The sequence below is a fragment of the Echiichthys vipera genome (assembly GCF_963691815.1).
Source record: "Echiichthys vipera genome assembly, chromosome: 18".
NCBI classification, from domain to species: domain Eukaryota; kingdom Metazoa; phylum Chordata; class Actinopteri; order Perciformes; family Trachinidae; genus Echiichthys; species Echiichthys vipera.
Window position 1 is genome coordinate 27,602,510 of NC_139843.1, and position 26,715 is coordinate 27,629,224.

General features: G+C 41.0%; 1 protein-coding gene across 1 annotated transcript in view; it reads right to left on the reverse strand.

Annotated features, from left to right (window-relative positions):
• Nucleotides 1–2,873: 2,873 nt before the first annotated feature.
• Nucleotides 2,874–26,715, reverse strand: part of reep3b (receptor accessory protein 3b) — a 91,229-nt gene continuing 67,387 nt past the window's right edge. The window contains exons 6-8 of the mRNA XM_083932684.1: nucleotides 16,694–16,859; nucleotides 6,887–7,020; nucleotides 2,874–6,693 (exon numbers count right to left, since the gene is read on the reverse strand). Of these exons, the coding sequence (XP_083788810.1) occupies nucleotides 6,622–6,693; nucleotides 6,887–7,020; nucleotides 16,694–16,859 (372 nt within the window). The 3' untranslated portion in view covers nucleotides 2,874–6,621. The remainder of the gene's footprint in view (nucleotides 6,694–6,886; nucleotides 7,021–16,693; nucleotides 16,860–26,715) is intronic.

A 26,715-nucleotide genomic window follows, 5' to 3' on the forward strand; every position in this document is an offset into this window, starting at 1 on the left:
TTTGGGATGCTTCTTTTGGCTGGTGCTGTCTTCTTCTTATTATTATTGATGGAGTGGTTTTGGTTTGTGGAGGCAGGTTCGGTGTGTTAGTGTTCAGTGATGCTGCAGCTTCCTGGGATGTTTGGCTGCTGGTTGACGTCCACCGTCAGATAATCAAGGAGACACAGCAGTCCTGTCCTGACATCACAAAACAAGTCATGAAAGAGTTATATAATATTATCAGCATACAGCTTGTAATGTTAACAGTAGCTTATCACAACTTTATGTCACTATAGCTCCTTTTATAGTGGTAATAAATACCTTTGTAACTGAAACACCTCATGCTCTCCATCTCGTCCTGATCTTAGTCGTCCTTCAAATCTGGTGAGTGAGCATTTCTTCATCGTTGTCATGGAAACTCTGGATGTGCTGTAGTTACGTTGACTCTGGCCATCTACACCTGAGGACAAAGATTTAACAAAGTGGTGTAGGCCTACTTTACCTCCTGTGTCTTTATATATACGTAGGTCACTTTTGCATCCAAGTCAGAATGTTGTACTTAGCATTTCTCCCAAATGATGCGGGATCAGCATGAAGCACCGAAACATCGTGACAGCATATGGCTCAGGCAGCACATGTGGAAGAGGGTTCTCCTCATAAGACCAGGCCTGAGAAGAAATACTTCATGGTCCTAGTGTTTTTGTTTGTAGTTTCTTTCCTGTTCCTCATATGTGATGTCTTGGGTGTAGTTCATAGTCCAGTCATTTCAAGCCAAAATAGGGGTCAACGTTGAACAAATTGCAATAGAAGAAAACTCAGTTGATTTTGTATCCCCAATATGACCCGAGTGAGGGGAAAAAAGCCCGGAAGAATCCCAATAGGGGAAAGTTTTGAAAAAGACCCAAATATTATCTATGCATTCACCTCTTCATTATTTTTCACGTGACTAGGGAAAGAAAATAACCTTCAGATATCGCCATGAAAATTACTGAGTTGATTTCTTACATCAAGACAAACAAAAAATGTATTACAAGTTTTGTTAAAATTGTTTGTTCACATGGGCAAACAGGGCATAATCTAATGACGTGTGTGCTAATTCATAAATATCACAACAGATTTAAACATTGGGTATAGCCAGGTGAAAATGTCTTTTTGACATATAACAGTAAAAGACTTAATGTTAAGGTCTGAATGGAACCCATTTAGGCTCCCCATGAGCTTTTATAAATGGAGGCAGGAAGAAGTACTTGCAACCAGTCTTTATGAATGATTATTGCGGAGATGGGGTTTGGGGTTGGGTCTGTGGGACTGTTTCTGGCTGGGGGATGAGTCTGAAGAACAGGAGACGACAGGAGAATGCAGAAGACAAACGTTAGCTAAAATAATGTCTATGTTGATTGTGTTTTTGGTATCCTGTGCAGGATCCATTTATAGTCATATAGTCATCTACAGGAGTGAAATCCATTCAGCAGTGACCCAAGTCCCTGCTCCCTTCTTCCTTAACCTGACACTGTCGCTAGATGAATTTCGTTCTGTCTTGCTCCACTCAACCATCTGGGATCGCTCCATAGGAAAGGGATTTCAGGTGTTGGAGGACCACCGGGGGGGGGGGGGGGGTTATAGATGTGACGTAGTGGAGAAACGACTGTTGTGATTCAGACAACAATGGCGGCTCGCATCGAGGAAGCAGACGTCAACATGGATGCTGCCGTTTCATCCTTGTTGTCCAATCTAGAGAATCTTTCTTCTTTGAAAGAACACTTGAGAATGGCTCTGAAGGCTTTTGTTGGTGGAAACCATGTCGCCTGTTCTGTTTGGCTCTTCCTTGCCTCGCTCTCATCCGCGTCACAGATTGGTTTCGATGTGAGTGGTTGAAGTAGCACGTCAATAAAGATGACAGACAAGTGGCTTATCCAATCATATGCTAGGATTTTTGATAAAGCCCAGCCTCCTGAAATCACTTTCCTATGGAGCGATCGGTTGAGGGAAGCAAGGAGGAAGGAAATTCATCTGGCATGAGTCAGGTTACTTCTTCCTGCCTCCATTTATTAATGCTAAGTCACTTGTTATCCTATTAAGAACAGTAGTGAGTGTTTTGGTATTTTTATTTATTTATCAAATTTTTTTGTTTCAAAAATATTCACAGGGTGAATGCTAAAATATATTCAAGGAACAACACAGCATCAGAAGGAAGAATCAGATGATGAGAAACCGTCCACAAGCGGTCAACAACAACCACAGCATCCAGAACAACTCCAGCAAGCGTCCAAAGTGTCTGAAGGCTCCAGTTCAGTACAATGCTGTAATGAACCATCCTCAAGTTCAGCTAAACACATTTCCCCGGGGGCAAATTCAAGAAAATATTCTATGATGACTTATTGCTTAATATATACATTTTCATTGTTATATGTTTATTTAATGTCAATTTTAAATATCCAATCATGACATTCACCCGTTTCCAATTCACCTGTGGACTGTTCCAAACAGGTTTTATTGGAGCATTCCTCAACTTTCCCAGTCTTTTGTTGCTCCTGTCCCAGCTGTTTTGAAACGTGCAGGAATCATACTCAAAATGATTGAATATTTGCAATAAATCAATAAAGTTGATCAGTCTGAACATTAAGTATCTTGTCTTTGTAGTGTATTCAAATGAATATAGCTTTAAAAGGATTTGCAAATCATTGTATTCTGTTTTTATTTACGTTTTACACAACGTCCCGACTTTATTGGAATTTGGGTTGTAGTCTGTAGAGTTTGCTTCTTTTGCACTGTTTTTGTTGTTGTTTTGTTTCTGTTGTGTGTACAACTGCCCTGTATGCCCTTGAATTGCCCCTAGGGGACAAATAAAGTTTCTTGAATTGAAGAGAATCAAAATGAACAGGCCACACACACACTTCACTTTTTGTCCTTTCTGTATTTGGACAGCCTTTATTATATTGCATTTACAATCCACACACCAGACATTTCCCCACAAAGATTTAAAAAACCCAGTCACACAGCTATGAGTGAGTACATGAAGCTTTGGTTTCATTTAGCGATTTAGTTACATCATGAGATAAGAAAGTTTGGCTTGTTGTTGATCAGACCATCAGATCATGCACGCATGAATATCAGCACAGGTGGATGAGAAGATGATCAAATGTAAGTCACACAGATCCTGAAAGCAGAATTAGTTGCCCAATTGTAGATTTTTCAGGCGCGTGGAATTTCTTCCAAAAGCTACTCCCTCATTTTTTCATGGTAGTGTTGGCAAATGCAAGGGTAGTCTGAAGGGTAGAATAGACGCAAACATGCATGCTGTTCTACTTATACTACACTGGATGTCTGCATAGGTAAACATGAGCACACATGAAGCACATGGGTCTCCAAACATCCACATAGACCCTAGCAAACATGGGTAGATGATCAAACTTGTGAAGCGTGGACCTGGGTTAACTAAGCGTGAGTATCCCAAACTGTATCAAAAAGTGTGTACAAAACAGCCATAGACAAGTTCTTTGGCTAACAGTAGGGATTCACCAATTTATTGGCAGAACCTCACCAATTACAGTGCTCTATGTTTATCTGCTGTGTCGCATTAATTGTGCACTGGCTAAATTATGTTAAAAGGTTAAAAAGGCATTTGAAGCAGTTCTTTTTTCACAATCTTTGTTTCTATGATATAATTTGTTGTTCAATTTGTTAATTACAGGGTGAGTGCAAATGTTTATGTGAACCTCCTTCAGCAACATGTAATAACTTCACTGCATCTGTCTCCATCAGCTGCAATTTTCATATAGACAATGCCCCCTGTCACACTGCAAAACAGGTGAAGCAGTTCTTTGAAGCTAAGATTATTGAAACAATGAAAAGGCCAGAGTCCAGATCTAAACCCCATAGAGAATCTCTGGGAAACCCTTGTCGACAAAGTAATGTCTAAGAAACCCACTCCAGAACTATGGAAGAGACGGAATGGACAAAGATCAAACCAGAGTAGTGTGAGAAACTAGTGATGTCCTGTGGGCGCAGATGTGCTGAAGTCATTCAAAGCTGTGGCGTCTACACTTCCTATTCATTTTTGAATCCTAGAGAAGAAAACATTGTTGAAATCTTCTCTCCTGACACAGTGGTTACTGTTCTCTAATTTTGATCACTGTTTTTTTCACAAAATAAAGGTTTTTATTGAAGTGAAGAATAATTACTTTTATTTATCCCGCAAAGTGCGTTGGTTATTTAAGAAACATGCTAGTGCAGCAGTGGGATAGACACAGAGGATATTCTATCGAATAGTGAACAGCAAAAAAAGAACAATATTTCAGAATAAATCAAGTTTTTATAATTTGTTCTCTAATTTTGATCTCCTGTGTGTGTGTGTGTGTGTGTGTGTGTGTGTGTGTGTGTGTGTGTGTGTGTGTGTGTGTGTGTGTGTGTGTGTGTGTGTGTGTGTGTGTGTGTGTGTGTGTGTGTGTGTGTGTGTGTGTGTGTGTGTGTGTGTGTGTGTGTGTGTGTGTGTGTGTGTGTATTAAATCATACTAAATCTCACAGCTTTGCTAATGAAATGATAATTTGTGATTGATATGTGCTTCAAAATCTTCTATAAATGTTTTGGTGAGTGATTGTGACTCAGGGGCACAGTCTTCCTGGAACTTCTGTTTCATTTTCTTATTAACTTTCCACTTGTCTGTATCAATTTAATCCTTTCTAGGAATACGACAAGGTCAGTAAATCTTCCTTTAGCTTCAGCCAGACGTCCTACTCAGAATCAGAAGCACGTTGACACATAAACACACCGTTTTATCTGTACTCCAAACAGCAACTCTAGAAGGGACATCAGCTGCAGCCTGTCAGCAGTGCAGCACTGACCGCAGCACCAGACAGCAAAAAGCCAAACTTTCAAATGTCATGAGAGGCCGTTAATATTAGCATTCATCATTAAGAATAGTACACTCACTGTGTGCTGCAACCTCCAACAGCAGAGTGCATTTAAAATGAGATGACAAGCAACAACAGTATTGATCAAAAGATTAGGGAGAACGTATTTGTTCAAAAACATGTGCTTACAATACAAAGACTCCTTAGTTAGATAACACACTCAAAACCATTTAAAAAGCTAATCTTCACTGATAGGAATAAAATACAATGAGAAATGTACAACCAGGAGTGTGATCAGGACACACAGCCATATAAAAATACATGAGTAAAAAGCAGGAACATAAGAAATCATCGTTAATAGCGAGAGGGAGGTCTGGGCCTTAATAAAGGCTCACATTTGCACAGAGAAATGTAGAAGAATCACTTATTTGGTTTTCTCTTCATTGGTGTTTTCCTCTGACAGAATGAGGCGTAGTGTTCATCCGCTGGTGTTCAAGTGTGTTTCGCTCGGATTCATTCAACTCTTTACTAAAGTACAAATGTTCATGTGAAGGCAGCTGGTATCCTGCTACCACTCACACTACACCACTGTGACAGGGAATGCTGCATGTGTACCTGAAAATAGTCTCCTTTGAGCCAAATGGATTGTTATGGACTCCAACACTAGTGTCAGAGGTTCAACTAGGAACAATTTCCTCATTGATAAAACAACTGAAAGGCAGCAGTAGCAATGTTTACTCAGTTACCTACAGTTCTCTTTATAAAAGGTTTCTAAGCTGAAACTAATAGCTTACTTAACGGCTGGCCTACAGTCTGCCAACGTCAGCCACCCGAGTCACTTTGTACAGAGTCCGTATTTTGTCCCAAATTGTCGCACATTTAAAAATGTATCCAACCTCACATTGTGTCGATCAACTACACACTGACTGAGAAATGGAACAGGTCAAAATTTCTGTTTTTTGCATCCATCAAAAGGAGAGTTGTTTGACCACTCAAAAGCTACCATAGATGCAAACGTCATCATCCAAAATGTAAATACAGATATTAAATATACATTTACAAGTAAAAATGACACTTCAGAGACTCGAGCTGCTCCACCAAAAATAGATTCAATAGTGGAGCAGGGAATTCCACACGGACAAAGTGGTCACACAGACAGTCAAACTGGACCACTGTCCCTGAAACAGACCTGGAGACACTGCAGTGGACTCAATGTGCAAGGTTTCTGTGCGTAACAGGGTTTTTTGTTTTACCATCCGTACCGTGCCCAAGCACGATTCACTTGCTAAAGTCTGTGTGTGTACAACTGTTCAACTTCCCAGCCGCGGCCCAGTTAAGAGCGGTGGGCTCAAGTAAAGCACGATTGCACATGTATGAACAGAAGCATTTGGTCAGATTCAAAAATAATATTCAAATATTCAAAAAACAAAATCAGATGAAAAGATTTAAGAGGATAGATACATCTAAAATCTAAAAGACTACATATACATAACATCACACCTAAAAAACAATTCTAATGATTAAGAGATGAAACACAAAAGTCCATGCAAAAATGTACACCATCAACCTGAAGAAAAGCCTCAGTTCTCAGAGTCACTGGTTTTGGATGAATGAAGTAATAAATATGTCTATGTCTGTCTCTGTTAAAGCTAGTCATCAGAGGGATTTAAGAGTTCAGCAGAGAGAAAATCGGACAGAGAAGAGCTGGAATACCATCCACCAATCAGCAGATTGCTCTGCTATGTGTATAAGTCAGAATGTGTGCGTGTGTGTGTGTGACCACTATATTTTTCATATTCCATAGTTAACAGAGCTCAGTGCTGGTCTCTTCTTGCCTTTAATCTTCAGGGATCCATAACGAGGCTGGTGACAAAACATGCAAAGAATCATTTCAAAATTAAAAAAACACTGCATATACTTTATGTACAAACTCCTCTCTTTGATTTCTCCTGCCACCATTTTCTTTTTTTCATTATCCATATGTGTTTGTAATTCCTCTTTATAGACTATAAAACAAAAATGCACAGCCTCCAACTGTATGGAACTGAACACCTACATCTTTGCGGACTCTGGATCGTGTGATTTTGACGCTCTGCGATCGCCTCAGTCCTTTCTGAGTAACTGCCTCGTCTTCAGAGAAGGTTGGCTCAGCTTCTTCATCACTCCTCTCCTCCTGGTCATAATAGTAGTCTGACGCACACGCACACGCGCACGCGCACGCGCACACACACACACACACACACACACACACACACACACACACACACACACACACACACACACACACACACACACACACACACACACACACACACACACACACACACACACACACACACACACACACACACACACACACACACACACACACACACACACACACACACACACATCAGGAATCACTGAAACACACTTACATTTGTGTCCTTCTCAAAACATTTGAACCGGTCCTTTGTACAGCTGAGGTTAGGATCACCAAGGGAACTTATGACATTATTATATTTTAGCACTGACAGAGACATGAGCGGGAATATACTCATCAAAAATACTCTCACTAGATGTCTGAACCACTTCAACTGGCTCCTTTCAACGCAAAGGAGCAGCGGCTCTACTCCAAGTTCCTCACGGATGGCTGAACTTCTCACCCTATCTTTAAGGGAGACTCCAGCCACCCTCCTGAGAAAACCCATTTCAGCTGCTTGTACCTGCAACCTCGTTCTTTCGGTCATGACCCAGCTTTCATGACCATAGGTGAGGTACTTCAACGCCTTCACTTGGGGTAAGGACCCATTCCCTACCCAGAGTAACAATCCACCGGTTTCCTGCTGAGAGCCATGGCCTCAGATATAGAGTTGCTGATCCTCATCCCAGCCCTTTCACACTCTGCTGTGAACCGATCCAGTGAGTGCTGAAGGTCACTGACCGACGATGTTATCAGGACCACATCATCTGCAAAAAGCAAGAGATGAGATCTCCAGCCCGCCAAAGTGTAATGTATCATGCACTGTATTACTCTGCAGATCAGCTGTTTGTGTCACACTTCCAGTGGTTTATGGAATAAACAAATTCAAGAAAATAAAAACGAGTGATTATAACAGCGATGATGTAATGTTCAGTGTGGAGACAAGAGGATCCCTTTATGAGCTGAAGAAGAAGAATTTCTGCAGAAAAAGAGAGAGTGGAAACTTCTGTGCAAACTGGAGGAAAAGCTGTCTGATAAAGCTGTGAAAATATTCTAAATAAAGTATATTTTATAGTTTATTTAAACTGAAATTGATTTTTTACAGGTGTTTTGGGACACCGTCGACAGCAGCTTGTGTCTCCAACCTGGCAATGTGCAAACTCTCATTTACTGTAAGTAACACACTGAGTTTAGATGTACCTCATACAACCACACTCAAAAAAAATCTGGTCTCCCTAGCCAACTTAGTGCTGAAAGAGACCATCTGGCAGCTTCGTACCGTGAGAGGCTGCTGATTAACAAAGCACACAAGTGGCCTTTACAACTACGCACTAAGACAAGAAAAAGAAAAGAAAACTGCAGATTATTATTTTAAAGATAGAATGTAATTCAAAAAAACCCACTATAGTAGTAGTGAGCACTCTGCAATAGAGACATAAAATAGTGACAATGAAACTATATTTGCTGAATTTCCACTTGACTAGTGAAGCCCGACCATCACTTGTGGCTGTGGGTGATTACAGGGCTGTTGCTCTTCTGTAGAGGTGGCAGTGTAGAGAACTGAGGGGATTCAAAGTGTGAGTGAAAGAGGCAGCTGGTCCAGCAGAGGTCAGCAGACACCCAGCAAACACACTGCTACCTCCCTGCTTGACTCTAGCTGCTTTCATTAGTTGTTTAACACTCCTTCCTTCACTTCCCCTCAGCCCTTGGTATTAGGTAACAGCACAGTCACACAGAGGAAACTTGGAGAGCAGAATGAAATTAAGCGGGGATGAAATAAAACGCACCTGCCCTCAGTCACTTCAGCCCAAACTATCATGGATGCACCACCAGGTGAATGTCTAGAGCGGTACTGCTTCTGACTAATAATCACAAATATCTTTAGACTCATTTTAATGAGAGAAAGGTGTTTTGTGCAGATGATTGTAGTATGTCTGCACCGTCGGCACTTTGCAAACAGCTGCATCATCTTTGATTCAGAAACCTTTGTGATCCGTATCATGATTATCATCATTATTTTTGCTCTGATATATTGAAAAATAACATTTATTCCATGGGTTTACAGATAATGTTGAGAAGAAACCACACAAGCCAAGTATAGATATATAAACTGAGCAGACTAAATATTTACTGTAACTAGTCATTTTATAGTAAATATGAAGCATCAATGAGATTTTCTTCAGAAACTACCTGATAAACAGGCGAACAGCCCACACATAGAATACAGACTTACTGTATAAGCACTGATCAATCAACTGTTCTTGGTATGCATAAATAACATTGCACCAAATCAACACATTGTCTGTTTTGTGACATAATAAGAGAGTCCAGTAGAGAGATGACAGGAAAGAGGGGAGAGAGAAGTCACATTCTGTGGGAATGTTGGGATTACGTGGACCATGTCTTAAACCCAACACAGTCAGCAGGATTTTTTACACTGCTGTATTTTGTTTGAATAATACTATAATAAGTAATAAAAATATATTCATTAATGGTATGTGATAATACATAGGGCAAAACAAAAACGTTGGTTAAAAGGAGACCAGATTTAGTCAAATATTCTAATTTATATTTTGAAACAAACTGGATCACTAGAAAGCTAGGTGGGAATGGTAATACCACCCAGACTTTCAGTACAGTACACAGTAATCATGTATTGGCTAGGCTTGGGCGGTAATACAGTATACCACGGGTCTTAAAAATAGCAACAGCACATAGCCTTCAACACTATCAACCAGGTGATCAATTTCAGAGAAACTAACGTTAGTGTTTAGTATTCAGTTTCTGAATGGTGTAGGCACAAGCCAACAGTTTGGTGACGTCGCCTGAGCCTTATGTCATACTTTTTAACTAGTCACAGTAATGGCGTATACCGGGGTAAAATAGGGAGGAGGTTTGACGGTATCGAAATTTGGATACCGCCCAACTCTACTAGTATTGGCATATATAACTGGGTATCATCTGTGTAAGAAAACACTAGATTGTGCTATTTTTTTTCTGTAGAAACAGAGGACTCCAAAATCCTGGTTGTATAAGCTGCTCCAGGTCTTTGCTTTTGGCTGAGCAAGACAGAGCTTTGTTTAATAAAGCTCTCAGCTCTCTACATGACAGGAAATTGGCGAGTTCTTCACATAATAGACCGGTGATGGCTGGAATGGCTGGAATTTGTTCTTCACAGTTCAGAAAGAGAATTTAGATTCCACCCTGGAGCATTATTGTAACATGCTCCTGTGCAGATGACCTTTTCATTTGAAAGTTATGTCATTTCATGTTGGTGTTGTTTGTGGTTGGGCTTGTATTCTGGGAGCTGCAGTGTTTCTCCGGTATAGTGGGAGCCAAGCAGGCTGGGGACAATGAACCGCCTGGTTTCTAGACATGGGTTGTTTCAACTGCAGGGTTGAACACTCTACACAAGTAGCATGACTGAATACTTTCATCAGTACCAACCTCAGAATTATAGCTCTGGAGTGCTTTTGACTATTTGTGATAAATTAGCATATAGCCAACATCCAGAATCCAGATAGTATCTTTGGTCTGTTGTTAGAATGTGAAATCTCATGTTAAGCTGGCCTCTGTCTCATCCCACCCTGTTTCCTCTGGGAGGGGAAAGGTTGCTTCCAATTCTGGAGAGTGGGAGGTTTTCTCTTATAGACTCCAGATGTGACAACAATAGCAGCAGCAGGAGATAGAAGCAGAACAAATGAAAAACACATCGCTGTTCAAATACTAACTCAGCTTTAGAAAACACTAAGTGACATACGTACTGCCTAGGTATAGCTTTAGGCAGTTCTTGGGATGGCAGAACACGACCAGGTGGGATTAAGCTATTGGGTGTTTAGAGAGCTCATTCAAATATCTGATAATAAACTATATTTGTAAAACTGTGGCATGTTGGTGAACATTTGCATTTGGGTTAGTTGGTTTGTGTGAAGAGGGCAGCTAAACATGAAAATGTGACATAATGTTGATGTATTTTCTTTTATTATAAAGTATAAGCAACGGTGCTTCATAATGGAACAGTAAAAACATGGCAACTCTTTTTTGATGAATGTAAATATTATGGTTGGGTATTGTCAAGAACCTCCCGATTCGATTCCTTCTTCCAATCTTTAGGTCCTTTGTCAATTTGATTCGATATTGATCTAAATGCTCTATACTGATTCAGTACTAAGTATAGATAACAGAAATATCTTCTGATAATTGTTCAGTTATAATATGTGCAATATTTGTACTGGTTTAGAACAAAGTGACCCCAACAGAAATTAAGAGAAGATAGTAGGTAGTATTATTATCACTATTGAAATTACTTCAGGAAGAGGTTATGCAAAAAAAAGTTCTGCACAGAAATTGGTAAAACAGTGACCGGAAGTCTGCCGCAAAAAGCTGCCAGACCGGCAGTGTTCTGCAGCGAAAACACACAAAAAACACCAATATTCAATCGATTTTAGCCTAAAAAAGGTGACGGTTAGGATTAGACATGAAAAACACTTGGTTAGGATTAGAAAAATGTCCTGCTGCTGCTACCCAGCCGTTTCGTCCGTTAATGAAAATCTAATTAAAATTTTACACAGATATTATCCATGCAAAGACTTAATTCATAAATTTAGACCATGTGTTTCCCCTATATGTTGAGGTTGAGTCCTTGTTTATTTTTAGCTTGTACTCATTCATTTTACGTTTGGACACAAATTTCTTTATTAGTCTGGGAAACTCATAAGGTCTTGGTGCCTAGAACAGAATTGATGGTCTTATTTTTGAATGTAGACATCTTAAGTGTAGTTAGAAGAAGGTAACTTGGTGAGATCGATCCTCAGAGGGCTGAGTGATCAAGTGAACAACGATGGTCACTCCAGAGGTGGATATCACCCACAATGCATTGCAGTTATGCATTTGGTGCAAGAGAATACATCCATGGGTAGGTGGCAGTAATGGACTTAAAACTCTGATTGTTCACCTCTAAAGAAGAACAATATTAACATAAATAAAGCAACTTTTTATCATCATCATTAAAAATCTTCACCTTCTGACATGAATACACATATACTTATAGTTTCATTTTAAAATATATCAGTCATTTCCAAAAAGTAGAGCCAGACCAATATGGGAGATATGAACCCAATACCGATACCAAGTTTTGAGGGAAAAAATCCCTGATTACAGACATATTTTCTGAAGTGATTTTACACCTATATGACTCTATAAAGGTACTTAGAAGGCTACTTACTAAATTAAAAAGCCTCTTTACATGGGGCGACTGCTCTAACCACTCAGCCACTAGCTGCCCCTAATTGATGTGTTTTAATAGTTTTGGGATATCAATGGAGCTCTATGGCACAGAGGAAGTAGATATGTCAGGCTTTATGGCACGCACGCACACAGACACTCTCTAAATATAGAATATCACCAGTTATCCTCTGAGTCATATAGTATGTCCAACAAAATAATCATCTGTAGAAAACCTTTGTTGTCTAAGAGGTGAGGACTTCCAATATGGTCAGCAGAGAGTGTGTGATGAAATGCCTTCACAGCAGTGAGAATCATGACCGAGAACACTTGGAGGGTAAAAACATCTTTTCCTCTCTTCCTCTCTCTGCCTGAGCTGAATACATATACAATGAATACACTCATTCCTCTCTCAGTATGCTAATGTTGTCTACCAACCCTGCTTCCCTCAATCCATCCACCTCTTCTTCCAATTCACTCCTCCTCCATCCACCCCTTACATTTCCAATCTCCTCGTATACATTCATCTCAGTCCTCCACTCCCACCCCCTACTCTTTCCCTCATGCCTCACTGACTGGCTGTGTGTGTTTGAGAGAGAGCAAGAGAGAGAGAGAGAGACAGAAGTACACAGAGTGAGTGTGTGTGTGTGTGTGTGTGTGTGTGTGTGTGTGTGTGTGTGTGTGTGTGTGTGTGTGTGTGTGTGTGTGTGTGTGTGTGTGTGTGTGTGTGTGTGTGTGTGTGTGTGTGTGTGTGTGTGTGTGTGTGTGTGTGTGTTTGACATTCTACCAGCATCCCACTCAACCTCATCTCATCCCCTCTGTCTGCTGGGAAGTCATCTCACACACAGCTTTCATTGACATGCCAGCCTGCCTGCCGTTCAAATCAAGCAAGGAAGGGAGGAATCAAGCAAACAAAGGCAAAACAAAGAAACGGAAAAGCTAAATATTAAGATGGCGTGGCTTTTTGAAATTTTTTGCACTATTTCTCCAAAACCCAATTATAGACAGAGAAACCTTCCTGAATCCTCCAAGTTAAGCTCAAATCAATTTAACTCCGACTTTTTACAGTCAGTCTCCCACAAGAACATTCGCTATCATCAGTGGTTTTCTTCTTAAATTATGTTTTTTTTTTCTAATTTCTAAGTTTCATCACCAAAGCCTTCTACTGTCCCATAGACTCTATTCCAACTAGGTTACTTAAAGAAGTGTTACCTTTAGTTAGCACTCCTTTACTAGATATGATTAATATGTCTTTTTCAGCAGGTTATGTACCACAGTCTTTAAAAGTAGCTGTAATTAAACCTCTTCTTAAAAAGCCCAGTCTTGATCCAGAGGCACTAGCCAACTATATACCTACTGTAGCTTCAGACAAAGGACTTGTCTCTGTACTTGTTTTACTAGATCTTACTGTGCATTCACACCAAAAGCAATGGAGGCGATGAAATTGCCCAGAACACGGGCTGCGCGTTGCTAGCTCATATTTCTCACATTTTTGACCATCGCTTCATCACGTCTATCGCAGGTAGCAGCCAAGGTGGCAGCCCGATCTCCGGTAGATCAGACATGAATACGCTCCACTGACGGCTTTCTTCTTCTTCCTCTGGATTTCCGACAGACTAGATGCCTAAAGGCACTTCGCTGCCATCCACAGTTCATAGTTATATACATTATATTATATCCATAGGAACAGTCTGGTTTACCCCAAAGACTGCAACAGTAGTGGCTTTGGTGAGCCCCTGGATGTTTCACGGAGAACTTCGATGACGCTTACAGTAATCTCAACACTGATTGGCTGTCACGGCACAGATTCACGCGCTTTCGCTCTAAAAGTTCAAATTTTTCAACTTCAAGCGACACACACGATGAGGCGATGGACACTTCATTGCATTGCTCTTAACGCTCGGAACGCGTCGCCCGAAGCGACATCGCATGTCATCGCGTCATTTACTGATTCTGAATAGCAGCTTGACGCTTTCATCGCCTCCATAGCTTTTGGTGTGAATGCACGGTTAGTGCGGCCTTCGACACTATTGACCATCGCATCCTGCTACAGAGACTGGAGCATCCAATTAGCATTAAAGGAACCGCATTAAGCCGTTTTAAAACTTATTTATCAAATCTATATCAGTTTGTACATGTTAACGACAAATCCTCCATGCACACTAAAGTCCCACAGGGTTATGTCCTTGGGCCGATTCTATTCACCTTATATATGCTTACCTTAGGAAATATTATAAGGAAGCACTCCATAAATTTTCAATGATATGCTGATGATACACAATTATATTTATCGATCAAACCAGAAGAAACCCATGAGTTAGCTAAACTTCAAATGTGCATTAAGGAAATAAAAAGCTGGGTGACCTGCAATTTTCTGATGTTAAACTCAGATGAAGTTATTGTACTTGGCCCAAAAGGCCTCCAAAACTCAATAGCTAAAGATATTGTTACTCTGGATGATGTTATGTTGTCTTCCACTAGTAAGGAATCTGGGTGTTATTTTTGATCAGGATATGTCCTTCGATGCTCACATAAAACTAACAACAAAGGACTGCATATTTTCACCTGCGTAATATTGCGAAAATTAGGAACATTGTGTCTCTAGTCCATGCATTTGTTACTACTAGGCTAGACTACTGCAACTCCTTATTTTCAGGCTGCTCCAATAAGTCTGTTAAGAGTCTCCAATTGGTCCAAAATGCTGTAGCTCGTGTACTGACTAAAACAAATCAAAGAGAACATATTTCTTCTGTATTAGCTTTTTTTTTTACTGGCTACGTGTAAAATCTAGAATAGAATTTAAAATCCTTCTCCTTACCTACAAAGCTCTTACTGGTTAGGCTCTGTCATATTTTAAAGAGCTCATAGTACTGTATTACCCGACTAGATCGCTGCGCTCTGAGAATGCAGCTCTACTTGCCGTTCCTAGAGTCTCCAAAAGTAGAAGGGGAGGCAGAGCCTTCAGCTACCAAGCTTCTCTCCTGTGGAGCCAACTCCCAAGTGTTATTCAGGAGGCAGACACTTTCTCCATATTTAAGAGTAAACTTAAAACTTTCCTCTTTGATAAAGCTTATAGATAGGGCTTATGAGCCCTTAGCTTTGTTGTTATTGGCATTCAATTTCTCTTAGAGCCTGCATGTACCAGGCCTAGGCTGATTAATGCTTAATTAGGCTGCCATAGGCCTAGTCTGCCGGGGGATAATACCTTTTCTGACACCCTAAGCTTCTCTCCTCTCTGTCTGTATCATTCATATCTCATCAATGCATGTTACTAATTCAACTTCTTCCGAAGAGTTGTTTGTGCTTTGTCGTCTCGCAGGTCTCTGCTGATCGTGGTGGTGCCTACTGCAGTGATCTTGTATTACGCTTCCTGCTGCTATTATTACTAATAATCATATAAGCTATCATTAGTCTTATAAATTATAAAATTTGTAGCCATAAAAACACCATCAGTGGTATGTCTCACTGTGTTGTAGCTGCTATTGCCACTACTCCTCATCTATCATGTTTGCCACTATAATTGTTATCATTGTCATATTCTGTCACCTTAGCTGTACTTGTTTCTCACTATTCTGCTATATTAACTGCCATAACATATAAGTCACATTCACATTAGTATGGATATTATTATAGTTACTGTTACTTTAATGGTTGCTTGCATCTCTGGGAGTGTCTCTCTGTCTGTCTTTGTCTCTCTCTGTCTATCTGTCTGTCTTTTCTCTCTTTCTCTCTCCTTTTCTTCCTCCCCAACCGGTCAAGACAGATGTCCTCCATAGAGCTGGGTCTGTCCGATGTTCCTGCCTAAAGGGAAGGTTTTCGTTGTCACTGTATACTCTTATGGGCTAATTTTTGGGTCTATGTAAATCATAATTGAGTCATTGAATGTGATCTATACCTACTCTGTAAGAGTTATCCAAGGTCACTTTCCATATAGAGTAGGTCTAGAGCACACCCTATCATTTTCAGATAAAAACCTTCCTTTTAACAGGCAGGCTCTATAATGGCAATCTGTCATAGTGATACATTGGCTGTCTTGTCCTTTTCTATTTAGGATAAATAACTACTATTGTTCCCATCATGCTTAGGGTGATGAAAACAAACAAAGTTTGGCCATGCAGTCAGTGAGATTGGTTTTGTGCTTCAACAGACATTCCTATATTTGGCCTCTATTTGGTTTAAGTCCAACACTAACTAATTGTGAACAATGGACAGTGCTTGAGTTTCTATCAGTTCCTGTTTAAACTGTAGTCATGGATATACACACAGCAATCCCTGCATTTACTGCTGTCTAAACATGATGGTAATGTGGTGAGGTAATTAGATAAGCAACTCCTGTTGATAGTTTAAGAAACAGCTACAAACCTGTTTTTATGATATTGCTTTGAATTAATCCTACCAGTTTCTAACACACCACACATCTGTGTGTGTGAGTGAGTGAGTGAGTGAGTGAGTGCGTACCAGCACCATCGCCAGCATCAGTGCTCTGGGATCTCCTGATGGCGGGGTTGGCTGAGCGTGAGCTGTACTGGTAGAGCTGGTTCCCACCTCCGTCATCCTGCTGGGCTATCTGTGTGAGGTCGTGCATACTCAGGCTACGCAGCTTCTCTGTGATGGCACCCTGACCCTGTGACACACACACACACATACACCTGTCAATATTAAGTCACCAGCAAACCACAGTTCAGACCTCTCAGAGAAAAACAGAACAAAATCCAATACAAACTAATGAAGTGAGTGAGTGTCAACGGACTGTTAAACACAACTAACTACAATCTACAATCTACTCCCCTCAACATGTACAGTGAACTATCCCACAACTTTACTCCTGAAGAAAGAGACCGACAGAGCATTTATGTTCACTCCGTGTGTAGCTACTTTAACAGTTAACTGGTTAACTTCCACTGCATTTCAAGAGACTTATAAAGTCCACTGAGGTTTAATCATTTTGTTTGAACTTTTGTGTTGTGGCTCAGCCGTCCTCACTGTGCTGCAAAACAGGGCCTGTTACTGGCTTGTGTGTAAATGCTTTCATTTCACTTCCAACACTTTAACAGTCTAGAAGTGAAAACCGAAAACCGAAAACCTCCGGTCACAGCCCTCATTTGACACAAAAGCTGATCATCTTCCAATATTCAAACTTTATAATTAGGACTTTAATCTCAAAACAATTCCAGTACAATTTCAGAACTGTTTTTCCTCCTTCGTGACCATACTACTGGAAGAGCTAATAACCATATAATGATTATTGTGTATCACCTACACTGATTCTACACTAAATCTTGACTCATTTGGTAGTTTACTCTGGCTGAAGCTGAGCAGAGGATACACTTTCTGAAGCTAGCAGTCTGATAGTTGCACCAATGTTGAGGGATGTTCAGATGGATGGTATCCTTCTATTTACTTTACAAATGACTTGACAAGTAAATAAAAATAATAAATAATAAAACTGACGAGGCAAATGAATAAACCTCTCTCAAACTCAGCCCGTGTCACTTAGGGCCAAGGGTGAAAGTAAGCCGCTACTGGCCGGTACGGCGTACCACTAAAGGTTTGGAGGGGGTACGCCGTACTAGAAAGAAAAATATAATATATCTGAAAAAAATGCACTTTCAGCATGACAACACACATTTATTGATAAAGCAGCATTGGTTAATATCCATTTGGCCCACTTAAGCAGATTTTCGGGTGTTTTCGTCTTTATCGGTAACCTAAATAGGGGAGCCGCCATCTTGCCATTCTGTTGACAAAAAGCAGCTACCTTATTGGTGTAGTACAATTGTTACGGCTGTCCTTATTCCTCACTCATGATTTAAGTGTTTGTGTGAGAGTATGCAAAGTAGGATGTGTGGCCTCCTGTCAGGGATTGGTTTGTCAGTTCATGCCCCTCCCACTTCCGTGGTACCTGCGGATCCTGATTGGCAGCAGTAGGACCGACCAATCCAGCAGCAGCTCCAACCACTTCAGTGGCACTGCTCACCCTGTAAATTTACTTCTCTGTGATGCTCTTGTTATTTTCTGTTTTAAGAGATTTAGTTCAGGTGATCTTTTGTTTGCTTTTTGTTTCAGCTCTAGTTTTACAGAGTCCTTTTTCATTCACCCGTAGGCCCTCTCCTTCTGTTGTACAACTTTATCCCTTATTGTTGATAAGTGATTTACATATACCAAGAACAGCTGGTTTCATTTTGCCTCCCTTTTTCCTTCTCCAGCTGGGTAGTAACAACGTTCACGTATCGAACCGTGCCACCACCCCCGGCCAAAATATTATTATGCTCTGAAGAAACAAGTTCTGCATAAAACATAAACGCAGAAATAATCTACTGTAATTTTAGCAACAAATTTGTTTTGGTAGTTAGCATGACTCGTTCTTTTTTATGAACTAAAGATTGTGTAGATAGACTGTGGGGCGGAAATCCTTTTCTAAAAGACTTTTCGTGGTTGAGGGATATTCAAATCATGATTCAAATAGATCTATTTGATAAGACAAGGAAGAGAGGACAAAAGGAAAATAATAATGAAAAATTAAAAGTCAAGATAGTTTTCAACTGTTCAGCTAAAAAAAAAGTTATTCAAATGACTGTTGTTGAAATGGTGTGTTTGCAATTTATTTGTTATCAAAAACTGATACAGGGGGATGAAAGAGTGATGCTAGTGTGATAAGACATTCTAGTGAATTGCTTGATAAGTAGACTTTAATAAATAATTAAGTGTATTTTTCTGTGCACTGCGTGCGAACTATGGGTCAATATGATAGTACCAGCAAGTACAAAAACTACTTTCACCCCTGCTTAGGGCGAACAAGTGAAACAAGTGTTTGGCAGAATGACTGTGGAAAGGCAGATTAATTTCTAGTAACAACAGTAACTGTGCTTTCGTCTCCTGGCTGGCATTAATCAGGTTACACGAAAATGTTAGTTTCCTAATACTTTAAAGCTGCGCTGTCATCATTTAGACATATGCAGTGGAGAGAGAGGGGCCTGTCCAGAGCTTTAAATGCAAGGACAAGCTTGCCAAATGTAACAGAATATTAACAATGTGTACAGAGAAAAATATTGGGAATAGCGAGTCCAAGACAAAAGAAATCTGCAATGATGAAGACATCTTCATGGAAACAGTTCACAAAATGAGCAACAGCAAGAAGGGCGGAACAAACTAACTGAAGAGAACATAAAGCAAGCAAGAAAACAAACTCCAGACATCAAGGGATATAAATGAAGAAAATGAGATTAAAAATATTGAGTTAAATGTATTTGTAATGTAATGTAATGTTGATTCTTTATTACAACACTAAGAACTCGATGGAAATAGCTCTGGTAAAAGAACAGCAATGTTTGGAAATCAAAGGGGCGGGGGACATGGTGTCATGGGAGAATAATGCTGGTATGAAATGGAAAGTTCTGTCCATGCTGCTTACACAGACTGCTTTTACCTCCCAGAGTAGCCTGCTGAAGCACGCAAACCCTGAAGAAAGAAGGATGTCAATGCAGAAAGAGAAAGAGAAACAAAGGAACAAGAGGATTAGCTAGTAGTTGAACTGGGGCAGATCCACACAACATCATCCTGACCAAATAATAAGAACTGTGGCTTTCAGTCTTTCTAAAAATCAGTGTACATGGTGGTTAGATTCTTGGAGCAGAAGCCCAGCAGAAGTGACAACATTGTTCCACAGTTAATTTCAAACTTGTAATTTACTAAATAGGTGCGAATATGAGTGTGTAGCTGGCTGACTCTTTCATCTAGTTTTACCAGCAGAATGTGTCTCCACTTGTCTTCAGTGATCACTTGTGATGTGATATTTATCCCCCCCTCTATATGCAAATAAACATGTACATAATTATTACATTACTTTTGTATATATAACTATTCTAAATTGATATTTTATATATATATATATATACTGTTTTTCCAAACATACAGTATATTGTATGTATATATTTGTTGTTAATAGGTTATTTGAATAGCTGGAGTTTGCAACGAAAATAATTAAAGTATTTCTGATTCTGATTCTCTTTTTGTATATACACTGGAGATCAAGTTATTAATACTTGATTTATTCTGAAATGTTATTTTTATTGTTCATAATTTGATAGAGTCAGCTGTGTCTATACCACTGCTGTACTAGGATTTTCTTTTTTTTTTAATAACAAAGGCACTTCAACAAAAAACTTTATTTTGTAAAAAGAAACAAAAAAACACTGTGATCAAAATTAGAGAACACTTCCATCCTCCCAGTTATTGGGTTTAATCTGGCACCTGGTGACAATTGACCTCATTGTTGGACACCCTATTATCTGGCAGCTTTCCTGGTTACTTTGCAAGATGGCGAGCTGCTCTAAGGAGACTGAAACCCTGAGACAGCAGGTTGTCCAGATGAAGGCCAAAGGGATGACCCTCTCAGCCATCAGAGAGAGGTTGGACGTTCACAGTCTGTGATTTCAAGAAGATTGAAACTTTACAAGGACACAGATTAATTTAAGTCACTCAAAAAGTGTCCCTGCACACAGTGTCGCGACTTTAAGACTTTTTGGAGTGAAAGCCCATTCTGCAGTGGCCAAACCTCTCATCAGCAGAAAGAACAAAAAGGCTAGACTTGCCTTTGCAGTGGAGCATGTTGTGTGGACTGAGGATAACTGGTCCAGAGTGACTTCAGTGATGAGAGGACGTTCAATTTATTTGGGTCTGATGGGAACATTATGTTTTCTTCAGCAGGAGTTGGGCCTCTTGTACAGCTACATGGCAGGGTGAATGAAAATGTTTATGTGAACCTCCTTCAGCAAGATGCAATACTGTCACTGCAACTGTCTCTATCAGCTGCAATTTTCATACAAGACAATGCCCCTTGTCACACTGCAAAACAGATGGAGCAGTTTGTTGAAGCTAAGATTATTGAAACAATGAAATGCCCGGAGTCCAGATCTAAACCCCATAGAGAATCTCTGGAAAATCCCTGGCAACAAAGTAATGTCTAAGAAACCCACTACAGTTAGTGAACTGTGGAAGAGACTGAAGAAGAATGGACCAAGATCAAACCAGAGCAGTGTGAGAAACCAGTGATGTCCTGTACGCGCAAATGTGCTGAAGTCATTCAAAGCTGTGACCTCTACACTTTCTATTCATTTTTTTAATCCTATAGCTCTAAGAAAACATTGTTGAAATCTTCTCTTCTGACACAATGGTAATTGTCCTCTAATTTTTCTCACTGTTTTATTTTTAACAAAATAAAGGTTTTTATTAAAGTGCCATGGGTAATTAAAAGTACAGCAGTGGTGTAGCCACAGCAAATTCAAATTCTGAACGGAAAAAAATAACAGTATTTCAGAATAAATCAAGTGTTTATAATTTGTTCTCTAATTTTGTACTCCAGTGTAGATAGCCTACCGATTTGAAAGAAAATTATATTTTTTATTGTGTTGTGTGTTAATTCCAGTTGGTCCTGTCACATTAATCATTATTACAGAAATGTGAGGTGACTAATGAAGCGCTACCTACAGTTTGTGTGCCAAACTTTTTTTCTGCCCAGTGACGGTTTATGTAATATGTTCTGAGTTTCAGGTGCATTTTATAAACATAAAAATAAGGATGTCTACCTGCGGTGATCTTTGCAGGGGAGCAGAGAGAAATAAATTTTCACCTATCTGCTTTATTTCACCGTTTCCTGTTGACGTTGAGCTGTATAGGAGTTGTGTTAAATTACTGCTGATGAGGCCATGACATTTCCTGATTCTGCTGCTTCATAATGAAATTTTAAATAATAAAATAATGGGATTATATCTTTTGTAGGAAACATTGCCCTTATATAGAGTCAGAAATCTCTGATACCTTATCAGAACTGGACATGTGTTTTGAACTCAACTGGCACCTCCCTGCTTCTCTTGCTTCACCTTTTGACCTTTTGGATGAACCTCAAACTCATGGAAGAGTGAACAAAATGACATCAAGGTCATTAAATGAAGAGACATGTAAGACTAATTTATTTTAGACCAACAGATACTCTCAAAGAGCTGAATTTATCTGTTAACTAATAGAGAAAATACTTTCTCAAGAGAACTTTTAATGCACCTCAACGATCTCCAACTCAACTCCCATCTCCTCACAGAAACCTGTGACAGTTTTATGGCCCTGAGCACAGCTCACTGGCTTATCTGATTGAAAGAGACAGAGACTCACAATTTAATATGTTCTTAAAAAAAACTATTATAGTAGGTATTAACTGTAAAGAAATTAGTGTTGTTTGGAACGACTCTGGTTGTTCTATTATCAAGATTGCCAAAGTTACAGAAATGTGGTGATATTAAACCTGATCATGTAAGTATTAACATTAAGGATCCACCAATGATTATATTTTAAGTTTGTCCCAGTCTGTATGCATGTATCATTCAATAATACCATAGTAGACATAACAGGGAGATGGAATCACCCTGTTACCTCTTGACCTGCAGGGTCATCAGCCCGGAACCACCAATCACTAACATTTTGCTCCTTTTTTCGCTTGTAGGCGGCCTCGATCCCCTCCTCCGCTGGTACCATGAGCTCAATGAGGAGCAGGGATTTTGGACTACGCCACCATGTCCGGGCGGAGCGATGTAGCAGTGATCTCGACCGGGAAGCGAAGCTGCCTGTCGAGGTCGACTCTCATGTTCCACTCCTGGTTACGGGAGAACAGCCTACGTGTTTCTTTTGGCTTGGTGTCTCTTCTCCCCCCACCTTCCGTGACGAAGCTGATGATGCTGTGGTCCTCTGCAGATGGTACCCCTCGGCTGCCCTGTCGACGGCCCTCCAACACCTCTGCTAGCTTCCTCAGGACCTGGTCAAGGCGCCACCTGTAGCGCCCCTGGGAGAGCGCGATCTTACAGCCTGACAGGATGTGCTGGAGGTTTGCATTAGGGGTGTTGCAGAGTGTGCAACATTCCTCACTCCCAAACCACTGGTGAAGGTTCCGAGGACAGGGAATGGTGTCATATGTTGCACAAGTAAGGAAGCGAGCCTTGCCTGCAGGATCTTCCAAAGCTCTGTCCAACTGATGTTTTGGTTGATGAGTCTTTCACAGGTTGTCCAGCTTTCTTGTTGGCCCCGTGACACGGCCTTGATCTTATAGCACCTTCCTCTAACCTTGTCACCTCCACCACCACCATCTCCTTCCTCTCTTTGCGGTTGGCCTTGAACCAAAACTGTGGTGCTTCTCCCCAACCTAGGCCTGCACGTCCTGCCTGGACAAGTTTATATCAAAATCCAGTATTCACCAGAAGCTTGAAAGCGACCAACTGACTCTCTCATCCACTTGACTCTGAGCTGTCGAAGCTCTCAGAAAGACTCTTTTTGGCTTAAAGCTGAAGATTTAGGGTTCACAATGAAAGTGACCCTTGACGCTGAATATCCGTTGCCACGTTGAAGCGTCCCCTATCGAGAGGCTGTCTCATGCTGCCAGTCCACTCCTTGGCCTCTGACGAGGATTGCACCCTGCACCTCGGGAGAGACCTCGTGTTCTGCACGTCTAGAACGCTGCTCTGAAGCTGTGAAATACGCCTCCTTCCTCTTGGATCCCCCTTCTACAAAGCTGAGTTGGTGAGATGACGTTGTTGGTACTTTAATGAGCAGATCTGGTGACCACTGGCCAATCTGATATTAAAATTCATTTTCCATAAAGGTATGATTAGAAATTGCATTTCCATATCATAACTTTTACCATCCCCATTCTTTTTCTGTGTTATTCTCATGTGTGTCATCTTATGTTATATTCTATCATGTATATTATATATACAAATATATTCATATTTTTATAGTAAAACCCCCAAAACCCCAGCTGTTGTCTGTGAGCTTCCATTCTGTTTTGCAAAGTTTTGAGGTCAGTGTTTTACGAGATCAAACGTTTTCAGATTGAGATTGATAGAAATTGATTGATACAATTAATTGATAAAAGAAACTAGGTTCCCATCGAGCTTAGTCCACATTATCTGTCCATACGGTGGTGGTGCCCCCTTTTTAATGAGGAATAATTAATGAAGTGAAAAAATGTAATTTCCCCTTGCGGGATAAATTAAGGAATTCTTCTTCTTCTTTTTAATACTTAATAAGGTGATTAATTGATGATAATACATGTAGTTTTCTCTTCTTATCCTAAACACGCTGCAGTGGCAACACCAGAGGCTGGCGCCAGCTGGGGCTCCCAGGTGGAGCTAGACGCGGGTCCCCTGCAGGTGGAAGACATCCTGGAATTGGACTATGGGGAAGATGATGATGGCGCCTTAGAACTCCTCACATCAGAGGATGAAGAAGAGGATGACATTTTCATCACTCCGGCCTGGGCTGCAAAGCTTGCGGCCTCCAACGCCTCTCGGTATGGAAACGAGGGTAGCACACTAGCTTCTCCCTCCCCCAGCTCAGACATGCTTGATGTGGGCAAATGCAAAGCGTGCAGCCGCTCAACTTTGCCAACCTCTCAGAGAGAGAGAAGGACGACGTCTTGGACATGCCCATTGTCCCAGAAGGGATTTTTGATTTCATTGCAACGACAGTGTTAAGCCAAAAAGAAGGAGGATCAAGCTCTCAAGCTCTGCCTCCCCCGCCGCAAAGCCACGGCTTTCCCCAGGGCGGGGGCAACGAGGTCCCCGTCACCGCACTGTACGCCCGGGCCAAAGTGCACAGCACTGCCTGGGGGCCATGTCAGTATTTCACCAAAAGAGGGCGCTGCTGCGACGCGGTTGTGCCCTCTCATGGCGGAGGAGCTGCAGCGTGTGTAGATAGGAGAGATGGGCCGCGCTCACGGGGGCAATTCGCCCTATCGTGGATCTACTTGCTCTGAACAAATATCTCAGGAAAAACAAGTTCAGGATGTTAACACACGCATCCATGCTGAAAGACGCATATTTCCACATTCCGATCTATCCTCCCTCTATCTGAGGTTCACTTTCCAAGGGACTTGCTACGAGTAACGCATGCTCCCATTTGGTCTCTCTTTAAGTGGCACAGAAGCGGCAGTAGTAGCCCCGCTGAGACAGCAGGGTATCCGCTTGGCCACATATCTAGACGATTGGCTGCTTTTATCCGCTTGGCCACATATCTGGACGATGGCTTCTTTTGGCACAATCGAGGCAGTAGGCCAGGGCGCACACACGTGTTCTCACACGGCACCTATTTGATCTTGGTTTTGTGATAAATGTGGAAAATGCATGCTGTCCCTGATACTGGACATTATCTTTCTGGGATTGATGTTCAGGGGAGTTTCTGTTCAGGACATTTGTGCTCCAGGGAGTTCGCCCCTCACTTTTGTCAGTTTCTATAGGCTAGACATCTCCGCTCCATGCGTGGCACGCACAGTTTTGCTGTCCTGATTGACACAGAAAACCTTTCCCTGTGGGTTGGTGGACACTAGATAAGCCTGTCTGGCAATACGGAGCAACCATATCCCATCGGACGGAATATTATGAAAGAGAACTTTAGGTTATTTACATAACCCTGGTTCTCTGAGTATTATGAGTGAGATGTCTCACCCTCAACCCTTCTTGCTTGGGTGAGTGAGAAGAGGTGCTTATCTTGAATGAGGTGGTGCCGTCCGCATTAGCTATTTAAGGTGAGACTACCTGTGGCGGATGGACACGTTTCACCAGCCAATCAGGATTGGCGTAATGAGATAAATGCTTCTGAGGGCTGCAGCGAGAAGTGCATCCAATAGTGAGAACTGGGGTTATGTAAATAACCGAAAGGTTTTCACTCTGGCTTGTCAATAGCAACTGCAGACGTTACACAGAAACAGGAGTATCGGTAGTAATATATCCAACATATACATGAATTCAGGTATGTCCTTCAATGTGGCCACATGCGTCCAAGACCAACCTCTGAATGTGGTCTGAGCATGAGCAGATATGAGTCTTGGCACAGTTTTTGCCCACAGACCAGGGAGCTCAGCAACTGCAGCAACGACTGAAGGAAGCGGCTGTAAAGAAACCCAATCTGCTTCTTCACACCTGTAGAGGCTTTACAGATGCAATTTTAAACCAGCCTCAGGCTACATGCACATCAATATGCATGTATTCTGCATACATAATAGAGGATGGTGCATATAGCAGCTTGAAATGTGTGGGTTGAACTCAATAAAATTCCACCACGGCTGCACTCTCTGCTGAAATCTTTCAAAGAGCTCTCTGAACTGTTTGCTTCTGTCTGTCAGGCAGTTCAGATAGATGGATTTTATGTAAGATGCAGCTGTTGTATAGTACAAGCCAAAGTTAATGAAATATCGGCTTAAAACACAAAAAGCTTTTAAAGGCTTGGAAATAGCACTGCAACCTAAAACTGTCATGATAAAACAGAAGAAGAGGTTTTGTCATCCCATCTCATCCTTCAGCTATAGGCACGTTTCCATTTAGGTAAAATGTGGCCACTGGGAGACTTTGAAGGCATGCTCTCTAAAATGTCCTCCCACTCTATGTGTCTCCATTACAGAAAAGGACCCCAGAGGTATTTATCAAAGTCCGGAGGTGACATTT